The sequence below is a fragment of the Centroberyx gerrardi genome, chromosome 12, assembly GCF_048128805.1.
Source record: "Centroberyx gerrardi isolate f3 chromosome 12, fCenGer3.hap1.cur.20231027, whole genome shotgun sequence".
Taxonomy (NCBI): domain Eukaryota; kingdom Metazoa; phylum Chordata; class Actinopteri; order Beryciformes; family Berycidae; genus Centroberyx; species Centroberyx gerrardi.
Genome location: NC_136008.1, coordinates 18,832,963 through 18,856,150, shown reverse-complemented (window position 1 = coordinate 18,856,150; position 23,188 = coordinate 18,832,963). Strand labels below are relative to the sequence as shown.

The 23,188-nt window shown below is 39.9% G+C and overlaps 1 protein-coding gene across 1 annotated transcript in view; it reads left to right on the top strand.

Annotated features, from left to right (window-relative positions):
• LOC139916198 (proline-rich transmembrane protein 1) overlaps positions 1-20,447 on the top strand; it is a 28,110-nt gene extending 7,663 nt beyond the window's left edge. The window contains exon 3 of the mRNA XM_071905003.2: positions 18,112-20,447. Within this exon, the coding sequence (XP_071761104.1) occupies positions 18,112-18,264 (153 nt within the window). The 3' untranslated portion in view covers positions 18,265-20,447. The remainder of the gene's footprint in view (positions 1-18,111) is intronic.
• Positions 20,448-23,188: the final 2,741 nt, after the last annotated feature.

The following is a 23,188-nucleotide window of genomic DNA, read 5'->3' as shown; positions in this document are numbered from 1 at the left end:
TATTCAGCCTCTGCTTCCAGGATTGTTCTTGCACCAGTACGATACACATGTATGAGCTTTGTTCAAGGGCAGATATAAAAATCTCAATGATATTGTTTCATTGTATAAGTATATTATATTAAGTTTGGAATGTGACAATGCATTCAGCTAACGGTTGGGTTCATGATACTGGGTTCACGGTTCAATATTTTGAACAAAATATGAATAAAGACAATTATGACTGAAAAAATCCCTTTTATTTCTGAGGGAAAACTAAAAACAAAAAAGTGCAAACCATAAATAGGGTGACTATAGGTTTCTGCAAGTTAAATTTAAACTTTATAAGCCCTTTTTTTCCCACTCATCTTGAAAGGCTGAAGGATTACATGAAAAATTTTAACTTGGAGGTTAAAATTGGACGTACTAATTATTTTTCGGATCTTATAGCTAAACATAAACATGACCCCAGACGCCTCTTCGATATAATCAACCACACCACAAACCCTCCCCCACTTTTTATTGAGCCCTCAGTTGATAAATGCGAAGAGTTTTTTTTAGAATAAGGTTCAAGCTGTTAGGAATGCAATTATCCCTCCTTCTCAAACTCTCCCTGACCTTTGCTATAAAACACCTTGCACCCTGCTAGCATTTAAGTCAGTCACTACTAAGCATCTAACCAATGTCATTACTAAAATGAAGTCATCCTCCTGTTCACTGGACTTTCTTCCAACTCACTTCTTTAAAGAAATATTTCATTCAATCTCCCCATTTGTCCTGGCCATTATCAATTCCTCACTTTTATCTGGTCAAGTGCCTGATTATTTTAAATCCGCTACAGTTCAACCACTTCTCAAAAAGCCATCTCTTGATTCATCCGTTTTAAAAATAACTTCCGCCCAATATCTAAACTTCCCTTCCTGGCTAAGGTCTTGGTAAAATAGTCGCTGGTCAGCTCATCGATCATATGAATGGCAACGGGCTCTTTGATAAATTTCAGTCAGGTTTTAGGGCGGGTCATAGCACTGAGACAGCACTTCTTAGAGTTCTCAATGATATTCTTTTAGCAGCTGACAATGGCCTAACATCTGTTTTATTGCTTTTAGATCTTACTGCAGCTTTTGATACAGTTGACCATGTGATTTTAATTGAACGTCTTAAGCACTGGGTTGGCTTATCAGGTACAGTTTTAGATTGGTTTTGTTCCTATCTTTCTAATAGGAAATTCTGTGTGGCCATTGGTAACTTTAAATCCTCCTCCTCCCATTTTTCCTATGGAGTGCCTCAAGGCTCAGTCCTTGGCCCTTTCTTATTCTCCATTTATATGTTACCGCTAGGTCAAATCTTTCATAAGTACATCAGTTTCCATTTTTATGCGGACGACTCCCAGATCTATTTCTCGTTTGACTCCAACAACACAACACAACTGGTCAAAATACAATCCTGTCTTACAGATGTTAAAAACTGGCTCTCTCAAAACTTTCTTCAGCTAAACTCAGATAAATCAGAAGCCATTATCATAGGTCCGGACCCCTCCAGCGAGCATTTCTCCTCTCACTTAGGTTCTCTATCCTGTTGCATCAAACCCCAGTGCAGAAATTTGGGTGTTATCTTTGATAACAAACTTAACTTTGACCAGCAGGTGAAGTCAGTCGTTAAATTGTGCTTTCTGCAACTTCGTAATATCTCGAAAATTAGATCTTTTTTATCCGCTAAGAATCTAGAAACTGTTATCCACGCTTCCATTTCATCCCGCTTAGACTATTACTCGCTGTATTCCTGTCTCTCTCAATACAACCTCTCCAAACTCCAGCTAGTTCAAAATGCTGCAGCAAGACTACTCACAAAATCCAATAGGAGAGCCCACATAACGCCTATTTTAGCATCTCTACACTGGTTACCTGTACGTTTTTAGAATTGATTTTAAAATTTTAATGATTACTTTTAAAGCACATTTGGGGTTGGCCCCGGATTATATCTCTGACTTAATTTACAAGCCTAAATGCAGCCTGAGATCCTCCGGCAGAGGTCTGTTAGTAATCCCTAGGTCAAGGCTAAAAACCAGAGGAGAACGAGCCTTTGGAATCACGGCCCCACGACTCTGGAACGTCCTGCCGGAGGAGATCAGGCAGGCCAGCTCTGTTTCTTCTTTCAATTCTCTCTTAAAAACGCACTTTTTCAGAATTGCTTTCTCTTGAATCGGTTACTCTTCCATTTTATTTTATTTGTTTTATTGTGTTTTTGTAATCCATACCTCGCTTGTCATGATTACTGTATCAATTCTACTTTTATTTTTTATCTGGTAATTTCTCTTGTTTTTATGTCTTTGTAAAGCACTTTGTAACTTGTTTTTGAAAAGTGCTATATAAATAAAGCTTACTTACTTACTTTTTAATGCCAGTTCAAATATCATTTTAGAATAATTGCATCCCCAAATAAGCCTGAAGAGTAAAAAACAAACAAAACAAAACAACAAAAAAACAGTAAAGTATACATCTGCGTAACCAGTGAAATTTCTCACTAGAAAAGTAGTGCAAAGAGAAACTGATACGTTTTTAAGTCTCTGAAACCATATTTAAGACTCAAATGCAACATTTAGCCATATACCACCAACAGTAGTTTTTCATTGTGATTTTGTTGTACATGGTGCAGCAAGTTACCTGCAAGGCAAGCTCATGTTTACCAACCCGATTGGTCTGTGATCACTTTATACCAAAGGATACCAAATGACAGAAAAAGGAACAAGATCTTACATTGGTGAGACCAGCTTCCTCTGGACAGAGCGCTAACTCACTGCTCTTTAGGAAACAGTTTGTATTTTGCAGTTTGTGTTTCAGTGCATCACTACCCGTGGGTGTTAGTGTCCTTACCCGACACCAGAATTTCATTTGGGCAGCTAGGGCGAAACTACTGGGTCTCAATTAGGGGAATGGGACGCTCTTCTCTGCTGCAACTCCACTTTGTGATTCAGGCTGATAAGACGAGTGTAGTTTTTATATAAAATCTTGTCCAGTGCAGCTTTAAAACATTAAATAACACTATTTTTTTTTTTTAAGTACCATTTTGCCTGTGCCTTTTCATTTTATGGTCAACATAGAGTTCATAGTTTGGCCAGCTTCTATTTTACCACTACATTATATGGCAGTTGCTCTGCTGTCACTAATGGCTGAGGAAGTCCAGAGGCAGGGAGAAAATATTTTTCTAAAGTAGTCTGAAATGTTTAAAGTACTTGAGTAGAGCTTCACTGAACCACTGAACTAAGCACCAGAGCAGCCTCATAGTTCTCAGGGTTTCAGATACTGACGGCCTGCTATAAGGAGCATGAAGGGAAATATCATAACCATTGTTAGGAGATTCTGTTTCACTCAGCCTGACTCATCTCGCCTCAGGTTTCTATAGACTTACAACTATAACTCTCACTTGCTAACCTGTATCTGACCCTGTACTCCACCGGCCCACATCCTCACCCCCCTCCACTACATAGGGTATGATTTACAGTGCATGTGGAAAAGCCTAATCTATTAAATATCGAATATCGGATATCCACCGCCAATGTGATGGAGGCTCCACCCTGACCACAGACACATAAAAACTGTCTGTAACTGTCTGTACCTGCAATTATGATTTTTTTCACATTTTATTCTATTTATTATTCATTCTTCATTTAAAGGCAGTAATGTTAAATACTTGTCATTTTGGGGGGCGTAAAACAGTCACATTTAAAGATATTGAATATTGGCGCAAAATATTGACTATTGGCAGCCTCAGGTAAAAAAATATTGGTATTGGCATCGGTATCGGCCTTCAAAATCCCATAGTGGTCGCACCACATGCCTCATTTACGAGAGATTCTTAAGATCCAAGCCAGAGTCTGTGACCATATACAGTCATAGTCATCATAGATGTTCCACTCATAGTTTAGTACAATACACGACACTGTGGCATCTATCACCGCGGCTCAGTTCAGTGAATTTAACTTTGGCCGCCTTTACACGGCAACAGAAAAATCTGATGTCTAACCGTTTGCAGCATAGATCGACTCTTTCATGGCACACGCGAATCATGGCTGTCTAAACAGAGGAAAAAAATTCCATGTGGTTTTGCTGTTTAAACAGTCACGGCGAGATCAAGTGTGTGCCTCCACACAGACCTTAAGTGTTGCTGTGCATTCAGCTGTAGCTTTTTTTCAGTGGATCCATGTGGGAAGTGCCAATATGAGTTGATGTGCTTTATTGAGTTAATCAGTCGGTGTAGTCACATCCTGTTCGCTGTCAACAGGATGTCAGATGGAGTGATTGATAAAAAGGTTCCGTAAACTATGGGTCATATGTCTCTCTGTGGTAACCCACAAGACATATCTACATGTATATTTTCAAGGGTGTGACTAAATCTTTTTTCTGGATCCTATGTTGAAAGTTGAAAAACGTACTAACCTGTACTGTACTACTGTACATCATAGAGGGTGAAAGAGAGAGAGAGTTGTTGATGTTTATCTCTGTAACTCTGCTTGTCATATGTTGTTTATCTCAACATGGGTCTCAGCCCAGTTATCCATCATGAAGCCTTTATTCTTAAGTTTTGATTCCACCAATTGCCCAAGGCTCACACCCTCATGCTCTCTCCGTAGGTTTCGTTTTCTTCTAAGTCTGTTGAAATGTGTGTGTACGTGCATGCATCTATTATGAGAGAGAGAGAGAGAGAGAGAGAGAGAGATGCAATCAGAAGGCCTAGGCACCCGTTAACTCATTGTGTGTGTGTGGGAGGAGGGAGAGAGCTGTGAGTGAAAGAGTGACTGACTGTAATGACTTTCATTTTCCTTGAAAAGACACATGCCGTTCCTCAAATCTGTGTTCTCTCATCCAAATCATAAAGACTTTGTGGATTTTTTCCCAGGCGTGCGTATGTGTGTGTTTGCTCCATGTAACATCGGTGCCTCCCATGAATCACAATACCAGTATCAATCACCGTTCCTGCTTCAGTCATTGCTCTGGCAGTTATAAGTGATGAAACGGCAGTGATGTTGTTAGGTTTCACCACAAGAATGATCCGTCACCACTCATTCCCATTCATTTGGAAACAGTGGTGTTGACAAACGGCATGCGTGCTCAGTAAACTTTCCAAGCTTACATAAAACTTTAAAAAAAAAAGTATTTATAGAGTTTTCTGTGTGGTGAAATGAACACACAAACATCGTCTCAGACTCACCTTCTCTGAGGTGTTTTGGCCTGATGTGAACTCAATAACAAGGAAAACCCATTGAAAAGGGAAATGTTGAAATATTGTGTGCAAAGGTTTAGTTGTGGAAGGGTTGAGATTCTGTCTATGCCGTTTCTCATCAGTTCACACCACTGTAGGTTACTGAACTTCCTGTTTCTCTTGTGTTTGCTGGAAGCCAAACATGAACTACTGTTGATTTCTGTCTGTCTCTCTTTCTCTGTCTCTCTCTCTCTCCCTCTGTGTCAATAACCCTGCCTGACACACAGGCAAGGCACCCATGCACATTCTCTCTCTTGAATGAGAATGCCCACTCCCACTCAAATACACATAAAGGCCAGGCCAAGCAATGGGAGGGTACAGCAGCACATTGGCACAAACACTAATCAGCTGCAACCTGAACGCTACAATTTCTGCACAGAATTACAACAATAATGCTGTTTGAAATCTTAGTTTAATTCAGAGCTTGCTCTCTTTTAGATGAAGTTCAAGTTCAGGTTTATTTATATAGCGCTTTATAAACAAAACAAGTTTGTACCAAAGTGCTTTACAGAGATTGGTTAAAAAAGCAAGAATAAAAATGCAAGGAACATAAACAAAACAAGAATAAAAACGCAAGGAGAATAAAGTAAAACAATAAAATAATAAGATAAGGCTCTTGGTCACTTGTTTTCTGAGACTGTTGGTTGTTTTACTTATTGTTTAATTGTTTAATTATTTGTTCGGTCATGTCTCTATGTATATGTGAGACTTGAATAATTTGCTGGTTATTACCATGGACTTCACCATATGATACGTATGATAATCCATGGGCCATGGGGTGATATTGCTGTGAATCATGCAAATGCTGACAGTTGTTGAATGTCTCACTGGATGATTTCAGCAAATGCCTTTAACTGTAAATTGTGTGAATTGAATGTTGCTGATCACATGCTCATGAGGATCTAACCAGTCTGACAGAGGCAAACAGAGGAGGGAGAGAGAGGGATTGGCTAACCGAAGGAGAGAGAGAGAGAGAGAGACAGGTGAGGTGAAACAATACAATATGACACAGAGGAGAGACAGGCGGACAAAAGACAAAGCAACAGAGTGGGAGAGAGAAAGAGAGAGAGAGAGAGGGGTGAAGAGAGAGAGACAGCAGAGAGAAAGCAGCTCTTAGAACTGAGGCCCTGCTGTTTTTTCTAATTGAAGGCTGTGGGATTTTGTTCAAGTTTAACATTAGATGAGATGAGACATTAATGATCCTTGTGGGGAAATTGAGTCAGAGCAGATTAGAGATTAGAGATCAATGCATGGTGATAAGCGCTTTGTATTATCCGTTTCTGTTTCCTGTCCATAGGCACTCTTTTGACCACTTTAAGTGAAAACTGAGAGAGAGAGAGAAAGAGAGAGAGAGAGCTTATATGAGCTTATTATCGAAGCTGCTTTGTATAGATTGGTGGGAGTGGACAGCTCACTGTTACTCCATTATGCTGTTATGTGGTTATATAAACACGGGCCTGGATAATTGGGAGGAGATAGAGCCCAGTTATCAGTGAGACCCACAGAGGAAGAAACAGAGAAAGGACAAGAGGGAGAGAGAGCGAGAGAGAGGGGTTTGGAAAGGGAGGAAGGAAGGAAGGAAGGAAGGAAAGAAGGACAGAAAGATAGCGAGCGAAAGTTGTGGAGAAAGAGGAATTGGCAGACAGTTGAGGCGACAGTCGTGTTTTGTTTAGGATTTGCGTCAGAATGCCGTGTGTGTGTATAAGCGTTCGTGCGGAGAGCAGCTGGAGGGCCAAACAGAGAAGAAGGATACAAGATAGAGCGAGAAAGAGAGACAAGGGGAGAGGGGATTGGATGGAGAGAGAAAGAAGTAGATTGATAAAGAGAGAGAGAGAGGGGGGGGGGGGATCTGGAATCTGTCTCACACTTAACATTCTCTCTCTGGCATTTCCAATGTGGTGGACAAAAGAGCAAAGTCACAGCCCAAACAATCCCCGTTTAGAAACTGACCCTGTGTCCCTCTCTCTCACACTGGCCATAGAGCTTGAAATAGATAGAAAGGACTCCTCCCGACATATCACGCTAATCTCCTTTTCTTCTGTCGTAGCTATCATAGAAATGCGATAATATCAGGGAAATGTGGATCGTTTCCTGTGGGGATGACACACTCGGAAAGTTGGAATCGTAAACACAGCCGCCACTGGAGCGTGCGGACAAATGACGCTTTTGTCACGATAAGACATCGGCCCTCTGTGTCTCCTGCTCCAACCCGTCGCCTCATGTCTGTGGAGCCTTTGTTGCCCAAAACATCAACTTTTCCTCGCAGCTCCGCTCTCATAGAAAGTGGATGAACTTCCAGTAAATGACTGGTTGGGCTCCTTGTGGTGTGAGGCCATGGTTTCCCTCCCCGTAGTTGTTTATTTTTTGCTTATCACGATAGAGTTACCCAAATAAAAGCTGTTTGAAGAGTTCATATCCAAAATAATATGTATCCATTTTGGGGGGAAAAAACATGAAGTTCAACATTTAATATGTCTAAAATATACAGGGGATCGTCCGTAAAAGTTATATTTTTGCCATCATTTACTGGATGTTTGTGGTATCATTTTTTTAGTAAGTGTCACTTCTTCTTCTAATAGTCTCATCTCATTGTCAAACAAAACGCTTCATTTTGAAACCAGGTTTTCTAACTGATTCTGGGAACAAAAAAGTGAAGTAAATGAAATTGACTGACACTGAAATGATCCACTCCCTCTATTACTGGAAACACATTTCCTTATCTAGGGCTCAGTTATAACTGTCTAAACATTATCAAATAACTCTCTCTCTCTCTCTCTCTCTCTCTCTCTCTCTCTCTCTCTCTCTCTCTCTCTCTCTAACACAGATACTTTCCCTCTGTCTCATCCTATGCACACACATGCATTCAGACTCTTCATAATATTCCCATGATGTCACATGCATTTCATGGTGATTTACCTACACAGCTCATTGGCTGTGGCTGTCATTCGATTACAACACCTGTTATTTTCCTGCCATGATGGCCGTGTGGTGATGTAACAGAATACTATGAATATTGTGCCAACATTGCATTATTAATGATTAGCAGACAAACTTGTAAGGTGTGACTGTGTTTCAGTGGCAATCGCACTGATGAATGATAAAAAAGAATTAAAGGTAGTTGCTGACACGACTCCATTTCAAGCCTTGCAAATTAACAATTTACTAGTCAAAAATGTCATGTTCCTTCTATCATGGTCCACTAAGCAAACATAATGGTAATCGAAATGGTCACTGTAGGTACAGTTTCCCTTTGGGTATTGTGGGTTTGTGATCATGTCAGAACAGAAAGTACCACACTCGCCCGCGTTCACACTGTGAGCAACACAATCAACAATTTACCACAAGTCAATTAATTTCCTACAGAGCTGAGCAACCAGGGGAACTTTGATGGTCAACTGCCAAACAAATTTCCACGCTTCCTTGTTTCCCTACTGATGTGATTTAGTTTGATGAACAACAGTTCCACCTGGCAAGTGCAAAATGGATGAGAGACTGATTACAGCCATTCAAAGCTTCCCAGCTCTCTACAACTAATTAGCGCTTAGTTTCATTACAAAATGATATCCACCATACGAAAATGATGCCTACTCTTACAAAATGATTGCTGGAATAAAAGTAAAGCACATTACTTGACATATATCGAGACTTTTTGCATAAAAAAGTTATGGTTTTCACCATAGAAGCCATAATTGAAATATTGGCTGATCAATTTCAGGGACCAAAACCTTTCCAAAATGGATAACCTGTATAGCATTTTGGAATTAAACATTTGCCCAAAGCACTGCATGTAATTGTAGTATGGGTGGCTGCAGTGGGACTGGAATCTCTGTCTCTGGCAGTGTTGGCGCTAGAAGACAACATGATTACAAACACATGTCATTAGTCAGGCAAGATGGCCGTGAGGTCATGAAATACTCCATAGAGTCCTGTGAGTACTGTAAAATGAAATACTATGAATACACAAGAACTCAAGCCAGCAGCCTTGCCATCATTGAGGTGAAAATAGGACTAAAAAAATAGAATTTTCGTACCTTACCTTTTCAAAAGATCTTTTCCAACTTTTTCAGTTTGAGACAAATTCCAATTATCATTCTGTAGCTCTAAGATGTATAAATATGATCTAATCTTATATTCTGATTGGCTGAATCACATTTCAAGACGTAATATATCAAACACACACCTAGCTGTGACCACATAAAAGTGAACTTAAATATTAATTCACCAAACGAAAATCGCCACTCATACCGGTGCTTGCGTGTCGCTTAGCAACCACATTATCTGCTGTTGACGAACCACATGCTTGGCAGAAGCATAACATCTAAAAGTTATTATCATTTAATTACTGTTGATCAAAAATAAAGAATTAAAGAATCCACTCTGCTTTACATCATGCCTTATCCTAGCTGTAAATCACTGCCTCGCCGTTTAAATATATCTAGTCTCACCTAGGGACTCGGGCTAATGGAGACATTGTGCTTCTGTTTTTTTCTTGTGTGTGGAAGCACCAGGGAAAGGCTTGTGACCCCTTCTAGCCAGACTGTAATAAATCCCAGATGGCTTTTTAAACAGCTACCTACTGGACCTTTGAAGTTTGAAGTCACACAGAGCGCACTTTGAGGAGCCAGACGTCCCTGAAATAAGCTGCGGCCTGGAGGCTGCGTCTGTTTAGCCTACGTAAACAACAGCAGCCGTGTGCACGTGAGCCCCGGACCCTTTTAAAAAAAACCTGCTAAACACAGAGCCAGTGTTCCTGTATCTGTGTGTATCTGTTCTAGTATGAAAACAGCTATGTGTGTAGGGTGCAATTTCATGGAATGGAATGGGGTCGCATTTTCCCCACCGTTGGCCCTTGCTGACCCAGCCGTCATCCAATCACAGAGGGGAAGGCTCAGGGCGGAGTCATAGGTCAAGGGGTGGGGGTGAAGGGTGGGGAGTGGGTGGCTGAGGTGTCACAGAATGTTCCAGCACATGTCGACTGATAGGGCACCCATACACACAGACAGGAAGACGGACAGACAGGCTTGTGGACAGAGTGATACTGAAAGTGTGGAATGACAGACAGATGATTATGTTGCACTTTCCACTTTTGTGTTTTTGCACAGTTTAGCACTTAATCTTTATTTTACCTGAACTGAAATGAACTGAACTGAACTGAAAGGAAATAGTACAGGACTGTGTGACAGTTATGTTATCATAATGTCTCTCTTCTCTCTATAACAAGCAGTTAGAGAGATAAACATTTAACAGGCATCTCTCTCTCTCTCTCTCTCTCTCTCTCTCTGTCTCTCTCTCTCTCTCTCTCTCTCTCTCTCGCTCTCTCTGGAAGCCCATGCTTTTGATATCTGTTCCATCCTGTCTTTCATCAACAGTATTCAGTTCTGCGCTCAGGGATTTTCTCACAAATATCACCCACCACTCTCTCACTCACTCTCTCTCTCTCCCACTTTCTTTTTCTCTCCTCCCCATCTTTCTTTACAATGGCACAAACAGCTTTCACATGAAGTAGGCAGAAAACCACAGGCAGACACATCAACAGCCAGACAGGCAGAGTCACACACATGCAGCTGGCAGATGAAACAAGAGAGATAGACAGACGGCCAGCCAGGCGGAGAGACAGACAGGAACAAACAGGAAAACTGAGCCAATAGCAGAAAGCATCAAATAGAATTGAAGTGCCAGTGTGTCATTCAATATAATAATATCATTATAAGATATTGGTTAAGATACATACAAGCAGTTTATTCTGAAGAAGCACTTATCTGAACTTTTTCTCAAAAGATTTTCACAATGCTCTTATGTTCATTAGATTTTTTTTTTTTGTTTGAACATTTTTTATTGAGAATGGAGACCGAAGTACAGAAACATTTGTAAATATGCAAATTATGACATTACAGATACCATCTCTTTTTTAAGACTGACAAAAGCAGACAAAAGACAAACATGTAAACATTATGTGAGGGGAAGGGGGATACAGAAAACGAGAAGTGAAAGAAGAAACAATATATAGTAATAATTCAACATATAAAATAGCAGTAGTAGTCTATGTATAAATATAGCCTATATATAAACTAATAATAAAATAAAATAAATAAATAGAATCGATAGTAATAATAATTAAAATAATAATAACAGTAAGAAAAAATAATAAGAATATTCTTGGTGATACAGCAGTGCATATAAAAACCAAAAATAAGTTAATTAATATGTAATAATAATAATGAGGACGATAATAAAGAAGAATGTTCATTAGATATTTCACTGTAAGTTGTAGTTCAGATTTATTGTACAAAGTAACAAAAACAAAAACATTAGAAAACAATATTCCTCCAATAGGCTTTAGGCCATGCTAACCTATTGCGATATATTGAATTTCAACACATCGTCCCATCCCTTTACACTTTGTATGCTACACGTCAGTTACTAGGTTGAACGCTACTGCAAAATATTCAGCTGGTAGATCCTATGCTCATCTAGGCTTTAGCCCCCCTCCCAACCAGAAAATCACCTCTCCTTTCCTCTGGCTCACATGCATGAATCAATCAATAGGGTTTGTGTAAACAGGAAAGTGCAGCTCTTTATCTAGTCTCTAGGCACCCAGGCTGATGGAGACATTTTGCTTCATTTTTTGAAGTGCCGTGTTGAAATTGGACTCACTAAAGTATTAAAATATTCTACTAAAACCTTCTTGTAATGCGTGGATGAGCTGGGAGCTCCCAACTCGTAGTTTGAGAATCGCTTATGTAGAGATTCAGCCCAAATTAGTTATTTATTTGCTGAAGACCTGAGTCAGTCTTTTAATAGTTGAGCTTGCAACAAAGCTGTGCTGAGTGCTACAGACAGATACAGGCTTACTAACAGGCTCGACAGTTTGGTGTGGTGGAGACATTAAAGATCTCACACACACACACACACACATGCACACAGTCACAGGGTTAATGAATGTAGAGATGACGGTTATTGGGGTTGTCGATTCAATATCTCTTCCTGTAATAAGTCTTTGGATGAGGAAGCTGTGCGCCACTTTGGGGTTTTACAGCAGTAGTGAAATTGATCTGAGGGTTTGGTAAACTTTAATGCTCTCTCCCTCATATGATTGCAGTATGCTTCCTTTACTTAGATATCTTCAATAAAGTGTTCTGCCTTTAATATCGCTGATGACAGATGTCGCTTCGAAAAAACTTCTTTCAGGAAGTATGAGCCTGAATTTTAGATTGATGCTAATGGATTTTATGGCTTTATGGCCCACATGGTCATGACATTTTCTCAGCACATAAAGGGCTGTCACTGTAATTCATTTAGGTCTATCAGTTAAAGAAACAAAAAGAAAAACACCACAGTTGAAGTTGGAAGGTTTTCATGCCACGGTTTTGGTTTACAAAGTGTTCCACAAACACTGCAGAAAAATCCTTACCTACCCTGATATGAGTGAAATTCTTCTTGGAACAGCAGATTAACAGACATGACCAGTGTGTTTACCATGTCCCTGTTCTTGTAAAATATATTTTTACTTTCTTTTATCCTCCTACTAAAGAAATATAGATGTTGGGTGTGTCCAAAAGCACACACTGCATACTAATTGATTTTCCTAGCTACAGTGCATGACTGTAGCTGCTGATTTTGGATTAGCATTAATAAGTGCTGAAAGTCCTTTTGCCTTCCTACTGCTCTACTACTCTTTGTCTGTCTCTCTCTCTCTTTCATTCTCTCTTTTTCTCATGCTCTCTCTCTGATAGAAAATGTGATGGCATTTTTGATTTATCTTTTGAGACACTGACAAAAATTTTAAACTGGTATTGCATTTAAAATATGACAAAATGTATCTAGGTGTGTCTGGTGTTTATTTGTCCTAGAGAGGCACCATATGTTTGAAATGCAGACCTAATTTTACTTATACAGTGTTACAGTACAAAATTTTCAGTGGTACCGCAGAGAAGTCATTTCTTTCGGTCATGGAAATTAAGTTAAGGTTGTGGAGAAGTCATGGAAAAGTCATTGAAAGTCATTGGTGAAAAAGTGTGTGAACCCTGAATGTGAAACTAGTCTTGAGGTTAGAGCTTCTTCCACTTATGACTGTTTATCAAGACCACTGAGGGAATTTCCACCTGACTGTATTAGCCCACAGATAGCAGCGATGTGTGACTCACATGTGATTTGTTTGGTTTAAGTCACTCTGGCAGTTTGGCCTGCTGCTTACAGAGACCTTCCTGACCTCTGACCTCCCGGTCTACAATCGTCCACAATCCCTGACTGTCAAATATTCTAGCAATGAAACAAAGTAAAAAATCTTTAGATGGAGAAGAACAGAGCAAGTGGTGCCTAGTTGATCCAATACAGAGGTTGTTGTTATGTAAAATGAGTTTTTAAGTGAGTAGGAAGGCCTAATTGGTGCTGAATCAAAGCCATCTTTTGTAGTGTTTCTACGCCCCTTGATGCCACAATCCACAATATATTTGACCATAGAAGTCTACATACATTCATAAAGACTCTTGACTTGTGCATGTAAACTAAGCTTTTTGCTAACTTTCATAACCTATTGTAACTCAAGACACAGATATGTAAATAAACCTTTTACAGCTACAAACTACATGTAAAAAAACTCGCCATATACTATCATATAATATCAGTCCATGTTTCAGTCCATGTTTCAAATGTTCAGTCAGTTAATTTGACATTGACAACAACGGATGCCATGCTGTAAAGACAGATTGGGGCTTCGTTGAAAAAGAATCAGAGCAGCTCCTGACTGTCCTTTCATGACTTCTCTGGTTCGAGCTTTGGGAGAGAGTTGCTCATGTTTACAAAAACTGATTCAGTTGTCTAATTTTACTGAAATAGGGCAGATTTTTGTTTTACTGTAACAGAGTGGCCATTTGACAGGAGGAGAGACGAGGCAGTGGCATCTAGATGATCCAATAAAGAGGTTGTTATGCAATTAGACCTCGGCCAAGTTCCATTCCTCGGAGATGCTGACTTTGTTAATGTCCTCGACCATTTAAGTTCACAGATCTGAAAGGATTATAAGCTGAAATGTGAACAACAAAGTCACCAACAGAAACGCTAATGGTTTAGTATAATTAGTCTAGCTAAATTTAGTATAGGCCAATTAATTTTGTTTACTTAAATTTAAACACGAAAGAAGAGGGAAATCAGAAGGCAAAAATAATAAATGATAGTGTATTTGGGAATTAATCAGGAAGACTAGAGTATATAAACGCAAGTATGGAACGTATGGAACTCTTTTCAGATCTGTTAAAGAAATACACTAACTGTTTGACAAGTTCTTTTATAAACTCGTTGATAAAGAAAAATTGGTGTATTCCTTTAAGGGAGTGAGCAAAAATGCAGGAACATAGCAAGGAGCAAAAGTTGACTTGAGATGCATTTCAGTTCCGAAGGGTAAATGTTAGGGAGCAGCGGTGTTGGAATGAGATGCAGCCATGTGTAAAGTGTGTAGGAGCAGGAGAATGGAGCCACATTGTTGGAACGGGACACAGCCGTGCATGAAAGCAAGCCAGACAGCTGCTGGTAATCATGACCGGCTTTACTATAGCCGACAATGCCTTCTCACGGCAGATACAGAAAACACACACACACACACACACACTCAGATGCATTCAAGTACACACAGAGACAGGCGAGTGCAGGAACCAGAGCTTGTTTTAATAGGGGTGTGTGAGAGGGAGTGGGAGTTTGATTAGATTAAAACTGTGGGCTGGTTTCTGGTTAAAGACACAGAGTGGCTTTATAGACGAACTTGGAGCTTTGTTTCTCAAACCAGGAGGATCGCATCCAAAATGGATTGCAGGCCAATTGCTTGTTATCTTTTTATACAGAAATTCAGACACGTGCCCATTGCCCAATATTGAGGCTCGCTCTCTTTTTCACAATCCTGTTTATCAAGGCTGAAAAAGTTCCTCTTAAATCTTTCTCCTCCCCCTCATCTACTGTACATTAAAGCTTTTGCCTGGATTCACCTCATCAGTCTTTTTCATGGAGAGAGTAGGTGTGCCTCGTATTCATCTACCATACCTCATAACCAAGGCTGTGAAGGTTGCTTTGTAAATGTAATCTCTTGCAGATTGCTGTTTACCTGATTAAACCTGTAACGGCTAATATACTCTGTTACTCTCGGTTCCTCTTGGGTTACTTTACCTACAGACTCTCGTGGCGCTGGGAGCCAGACTGCTGGCTAAAGAATGTGTTTCATATCCTCCTGTCCTGTTTGTTCGACTCTGCTGCGTTGAATCTCAATGTTACGCTCACAGGACGATGCTCTTTGTGGCACACAACTATTCCTCCTGCCTCAAAGTATGCTAGATAGAAGAGAGAAACCAGACCAGAGCAGATGAGGCCAGGCAGGGGTTCTTCTTGCGATATCATTATTATTTGAAGCCATTTCTGTCTCATTTGCTAATAGAGTAGAGATAAATACTCCCGACACTCCCCTTCCAGCATGAATACTCTTATCAAAATGTTTGGTGTGTAGGTTAATGTGCTGGCTAAAGCTTTAGGGAGTATTTAGTATAGTAGCTCTGGCATTACTGTGTGTGTTTGCCCAATGGGTGAATTTATTCCAGCTGTTGTTTTGGGAATGCACTGCGGCCATACACTTTAAACCATTGTTTCTGATTGCAAGGACTCATAATAGTGTGATAATACAGTGGAGAGAATGTCAGGAAACGCAGGAGAGATATAGGGGATGAGATTCATTTTTAGTCATACTCAGACTCATTACTTTGCTGTACAATGCATTGTTTGCACTTCAGCTTGCTACTCCAGGCCAGAGCATTTCCAATGTCAACACATGAGGTAGTTTGCTGGATGTTTCCCAGACTGCTGTATCTGTGTTATCAGGACTGACATGCTGCTACCCCTCCTGACACTGGAACTACCAGGCTATCATGGCTCTGCCCTCGCCTTTTTAACATATTAATGTGTCTGCCTAGAGCAAAGACACATCCTGCATTACTTTTCAATACGTTCATAAAATAATGTCATGATTAACCCTTTAACACACGTTATGTTGAAAAGTAACACAGGATGTGTTGGCCCCAGAAAGACTCATGGATGTGTTGAGAAATGACGCATCCTTTTTTAAATGTGTGTTTGCATCTTTGTTACATGAAAGTTAATGGTCAAAGATGATCTCAGGTTTAAGATGACCTTATCAAAAAAGGATAATAACGCTCTCAACTATGATTCCGCCTGTTGACACTACTCAAGAAATCTCTTTGAAAAGAAATGTGAAAAGCTGCATTCATCTGACATTGAGTCTTGCTGTGGCTGCACTCCTCTTGTGTGTTAGTCCTTCAGATGTACAGTATTTCCACAGCCAAGCTGCTAGTGCTATCAGGCCAACATGATTCTGTCTCAGTGACTTGCATGCAGTGTTGTGCATGAACGCGCTGATGAACGTGCTCATGTTTTTGGTGAACGGTGAACTGAACGTATCCGTTTGCAACTAATAACGACGCTCACGCACTGGGTTTTACGGTACCCGAGGATTTACGGCACCCGGCATGGCTAGGCAATTCAGACACAGCTACCGGTACTGCTGAAGTACTCTAAATACTCTAAATTGTTTGCTCTGCAGAACTGAAATCATAGCACATCTTTCAGCTAGCGACTGTAATGAAGCCAGTGGTGGAGCCTGTACCAGCTCGCTTGGAAGCATATGAATCTATTTAATGTTTTTGAACTGCTGCATAATTTGGTTCATGCAGGCTAAATAAAATTTCCATTGCATCTACAGTAGCCTATACCTTTACTGCACCTCTTTTTTTCACTTTCTGCATAATATGACACATTGTTTAAGTGGTAAAACATATAGCCTACTCACATTGGTTTTTCTTGGCTTTTAAAAGTAATCTCTGTCTGTGATTCTATAGTAGTATAATGTTACAGTAATTAATTTAGTTTGGGAAGTGGGCAGTGGCAATGATTGGGGGCTGGGGATGGATGGGTAGGAGGAGGTTCTATTGAAAATGAATAGCTCGGAGCAGCTCATTTAAAAAAAACAGAAGAAATGAACGTGAACTAGTTCATTTTTTGGGACTGTGAACTTAGTTCAAAATTCAAAATTGTGAACTATGAACGTGAACTAGTTCATTTTAATCTGTGTGAACTGAACTTTGAGCTAGCTCTTGTGAAGTGTGAACTTGCACAACACTGCTTGCATACAGGGTCTGAAATCAACAGCCACCCAATACCAGTAATATTAGTCTTTGGCACATAAATGTTATTGTCTTAACTTTTTAAGACAATAACATTTGAATGCCTCAGTTATACTGAGTTCAGTTGCACTTCATGATAAATTACAAAATTGATCTATAGTATATAGTGAGTCATTTTAAATGTTTTAAATTAACACACAGTACCTGATTCTATACATGAAATAGCACGGTAAGGTGACATATTTCTATGAAAAATGTATATTCATTATTTTGGCCCGGTGAAAATTATTCTTAGCAGATTGATTTTTTAGGTGATCAGCCCTTGGCAGGTGGGCCAGACAGTGAATTTCGGACTCTGCTTGCATGGCCTGCATGGTCGTCCTCATGCTCCAAAATGTTCAGTCTTTCTTTCCTTACATGTTCCTCTTCCCCATCTGTTTTCTGTCTCCTTCCCTCTCTCACTCTGTACCCCTTTCTTGTTGTTCACCTGTGTCTATTTCCCCCATTCCTCCATTCACCCCTCCTTCACATCTCTCCCTCTGTCGCTCTCACACTTGTATTCTCCCTTTCACTTTAATTTTGACTCTCACTGACACGTCGCTCCCCCTCATTCATCTTTGCTAATTGTTTTTTTCTCTCTAATACCACCCATCCCCTCCCTCCCTCCCTCTTCCTCCTCCCTCTTCCTCCTCCCTCCCTCCTTCAGGCGCGTGAAGCCAACCATGCGGGGGACCAGCTGTCGGCGGAGCGCAGCAGCAGGATGGCCAAGATACTGAACCACGTGTCCCTGGGAATCGGCCTCACCCTCTTGATCCTCTCCATCATCTACGTCGTCGTCGTCTCGTCCAGTTTGCGCTAATTCCCTTTTCCGTAGTCCCAATCCCTTTTCTCATTCTACACTGGCTAACATTATTGATCTTCAAGAAGCATTTCTATTGGACATTGGTACCCCTGAAGAAAAAATCACCTGATTGGTTAAACTGCCCCATTGGTACATCACCAATATCAGTTATGTGTTTGGTTAAATTCATTCCAGGGTGTAAAATGGAGTGAGTACCTCTCCTCTACACACACGGGGTGTGTAGTGGAGAGGTAATCCATTGCAGATGATTAATTACATGATTAAAATTGTAATCCCTTTTGAAATGCAATAGATTACTCAAATGATCACACTGCTGAACCACTAGCACCCAGTGTTTCAGTCAAATGCCTTTTTGCCTTCAAACATTTGACTGCGTAATCTAAATATCTGCAATTTAGATATCTGTACTCTGAGATCCTGCGTTATACTTATTTCTGTATCAATAAGTAATTGATTATACACACACACACACACACAACCAAAGGGAGCAACTGCTACAACTTTTCCAAAGATGCATATTTTCATCCAAACTGTTTGTTTGTGACTTGCTTTTATATTATCCCACGTCTAAAATTGTTGTTAACGTTGATGCCTTAAAAATTCATCTGAGGAGTTCAGCTTCAGTTCAGTGTCGTTCCACCACACATGCAGATTTCAAGCATTATCCAAAGCAATTCAAGTTTTGTGTTCAGTTAAAATTGATTTCAGTGTTGCTTAGCTCAGCCTCCGATAGGGAGTTTGATTAGATTGTACTATGGGCAAAATGTAGCTGCCCCTTTTAATCGAAGTTGCTGGCTGTAAATATGCAACAACACCCTCTATAACATCAGCATGGTGAGAGGCCCGACATCCTAAAAATATTCTGACAAAGAATAACCAATATAGAACGACTAATGTAGGACACTTCAAAAATGCCCATGGAAAGAGAGACAAAGGCGCTGAAGAGTGTGTCAGCCTGTTTGTCATCAGATCTAATGTGAAAGTGCTTTTGAAGTGTCCATGACGTGACGCTTTGGGCCAGAGTTGAGCGCCAGAGTCCTCTTCCTCTCTCAAGCTGGACAGGAGCGCGCTGCTTCTCAGAGAATCACCAGAGACTTAGCAACAGCAGCTGTGAAGTAGGATTGTGGAGCCAACATGGCTGCCGCTGTCAGCTGTATAGTGTTAAAACTCTCAATCGATGGCTCCGGCTCAACTATTTTGAAAGCTGTAGTGGCTTATCGATCACCTGACTGGGTGTTGTTCGTCACGCCATGTGTGTATGTTCTTTTCATAACCATAACTGAAAAAGGATTTTACTGTATACTGAATTTCTTTATGAATAAAGTTCAAAGTATATTGAAAGAAAAAACCTCTTGTGCCCTCTTGTTCCTTAATATGACATTTACCAGACCAGCACTAGTTTATAACGAAGTTTGTCCCATTACATAAGAGCATTTATCTTTGTCCCTAGGGGAAAATAAAGTTGCAACTTATCTGCTTTATCTGCTATTTGCATCTCTGCAGTAAAAACACTGCGGGTCAGAAGCAGACAGAATACAGTGTGCAGTTGGCTGTGTACTTAAACTGCCTTGTGATTTCATGCCTGACCTTGGCAGCAACGGTACTGAACTGTAGATGAACATAATAAAGCAAAGATTTCTTAATGGAGTTTCAAAATTTGGTGCTTTGAGTTGTAATCACATGAACTGTTCCTTGGCACTGTACAGAACTTGTTGGTACTGTGTACAGTTCCTTTTGATGGATTTAGTTTAGTGTCAAAAAGCAGTTGTTTTCCAAATTTACTGTTTGATCTCACTAGCCAGATTGTTCCCTCTCTCTCTGTTGACTTAGCGTTTGATGGAGAGAATCTGGCTTCATTAGAGCAAGTTAGAGACGAGAAAATAAAATGACCAGCTACTAATTTCAGGATGAGTGTCGTCTTTCCTCTAAGTGTCGTACCAATCATCCATGTCTGCTTCTCATCTGTCATCATTTATTCTGTAATTCCTGAGATCTGAAATTTGTCTGGAGTTGGTTTTAGATTTATTGGAGATGAGATGGAACAAATCAGTATTCTTTGTTGTATGAACTGCTATTGCAGGCTACAAGACTTTTACTAGACGACAGGCTGTAGGACGGGAAGAGCTGTGTGCACAAATGTTTTCTATGCAAAATAATAAAAATAAAAATTAAGTATTTCATATTTCTGTCACTTATTGAGCTTGTAAGGTCCAGCTGGAACTTTGTATCCAAAAAAAAGTTACGCTTTCCCCACAACAACTTTAACACAGTTGGTCAATATCAAAAGCATAGATTTTATTTTACATTTATATCCAGTGCATGAGCATATAATCTTGTATTTCTGTGACATATCAAGCATTTATCTGTCTCTGGCCTTAGATTGTATATTCTGATATTTCATATATTAAGATATCATGGCTTATTCCATAATTGTCATGTGTGATGCAGTTGCAAAGAACTGAAAACAAAAAGAAATTTGGTTTTAAATGTTTAAAAGTGTATATATGATGATGAATGATAAGAGGTCTCGATATTTAGATTTTTAGTTTCTTATGGAAGAACATTTCTACTGTAGTTCAGCCAGTGGGTGCAGCTCGCTCCCTTTGGTTTGAATAAGGCATGTTTACAGTGCTGAAATTATAAGTAACAGTTTCAGTTGATTTTAGTGGCAGCGCAGAAGCTTTTCCCCACATTGTGACGTGTCTGCTGTAGAGAAAGAACAGACTCAACCTCAAGATGTCAAGGCAACTCAATAAAGCAGCAATGTATGATGTGAGGAAGAAAAATAAAGAAAAAAAAACCTCCTCTCCTGTCCCTTCCCCCAGCGCCCATCCCTTTCCTCCCCTGAATATCCTCAATTTTGTACTTTTCTCTCCCCTCCCTCTCACCTTGTCCCCTTCTTCTCCCTGACTCTTCCCTTCTCTCTGCCGTCTCTCCTCTCCTCTCCTCTCCTCTCCTCTCCTCTCCTCTCCTCTCCTCTCCTCCTCCCTCCTCTCTCTCCCTCTCTTGCAGACCAGGAGAGCGGTGCAGCGCGGGGACCGCCTGGCTGCTGCTCACAGCAGCTCTCTGGCTCGTCATTTCAACAACGCCGCCCTGGGCATCGGGACCGGGACTTCTTCTTCTGCATCTTGTAGAGTTTTTAACAGTTTAACACTTAACACTAGAGACTCGCGAGAATTAGGACAAAAATGCCCCCCAATTCGTTCTGGACTAAATTACAGTAAAAGTTATTTATCATGTAAGGTTACCTAGGCCTTCCCAATGTCCTCCATTGTACGGTTGATTGATACTGTGGACAAGTACTGTAGATTAGCCTGAAAACTGAGTAAATGATGGCAACTAAGTTATGATAGAATAGCCTAAATGTTTACTTGTGAGACAAAATATAAATGTGGGGCCTTAGAGAAAAAAAGTTAAAGCATAATAGCCTTCTAGATTAAATGCTGCTATGGCCTAATTTCTAACCATGAATTTTGTAACACTTTTATACCATTTGAAAATATTTTCTTGTTTTACCATATTTGTGTTCTGCTGCCTATCCTGTATGCACTAAATGCCAGTTGGAAAACATGATTTCCTTTTTATAGGTTTAATCTCTGAGGATGTTTTGAATGTTGATTGCTGTCTGTAAAATATTAACTCCTTAACTCCTCTTTTCCTGTTTTGCCTATGTATACCTATATACCTGTGCCTACTGTATGTAGAATGGTTTTTTTTTTATATGGGACAGATACATCCACAACAGCATATTAAACATATTAGAGAAACACTAAAAACACAGTTATAGTTTTAATGAAATTAGAACAGTAAACACACACTGAGGCTCGGCCTCTTTGCTCATGAGGGCGTTTTGGGAACCTGTGACCTCTGACTCCTGATCATGTTGTTTGTGGTAAGTTTGCACATCTTAGGTTTTTATCCAGCTTCTCATAGCAAAAGCTGACACATTTAAAAAATAAGTTAAATGCCTCAAGTGCATAAAGATGGCCGCCTCCTGGACTGATGCCATTCAGTCCTCTTGGTCTAAGTACTGAACTGTTCAGAGCAGATACTGACGTTTGGACGCTTTGCACTGTGGGACACTGGGTAACGATGTTGAAGAAGGCATCTACCAATTTTATGCACCTGGTCCATTAATTCAATCTACATGATCAAGAAGACTTGTGCCATGAGGCAGCATGTTTTAAATTGATCTCCAGATCATATTGCTACTGTACAGCATATTCATGGTGCATTCTGGCAATCATCACTTAATTAAAATCTTGAAACCAAACAAGACTCACAATAAGCTTAGAGGGGAATGGGCAATTTAAAATTTTGAATTGACCATCTAAATTTTGGGTCTATTGACATTATTGACATATAAAGATGTAACATGTAGATGATAAGCTTTTGGGAACTTTCTTAATGCCAAATAATGCAAAAACAGGTCTAATTTACCCCATTGTTTACAATTATTATGAATGTAAACAAACCGTTTGTAGCCTCACAACACCATTTTTAAATTCAGGTTTTGTTGTCCCATACCATACACATCTTGTATCAAAAGCTCCGACAATGAATTTTAGAGTGAAAAAATGTCTGAAATCCAATAAATCATTATGTAAAAAAAGGTTTTGCAATGTGGGGTGCCATTCTGCAGTTATGGATTAGATCTTTAACAGGTTAGCATAGCAGTGACATCATCAGTGTCCTGCTGTAGACGTCTGCTGTTCAGGAGTTGAGAAAGAGTGGCTCAGGATCACATTGACACTTTGATGACATTCAGTGGGAATGTCATCTATCAATTCCAGTGCAAGAAAGGTTAAATTGGACATAAAAGCTTCTTAAGTACAAGCTGATTTATTTTATCATACCCAGATATCTGTCATGGCCTCCGTTCTTACTGTAGGTACGGCTCCTCTGAGGTTTCCCTTTATGA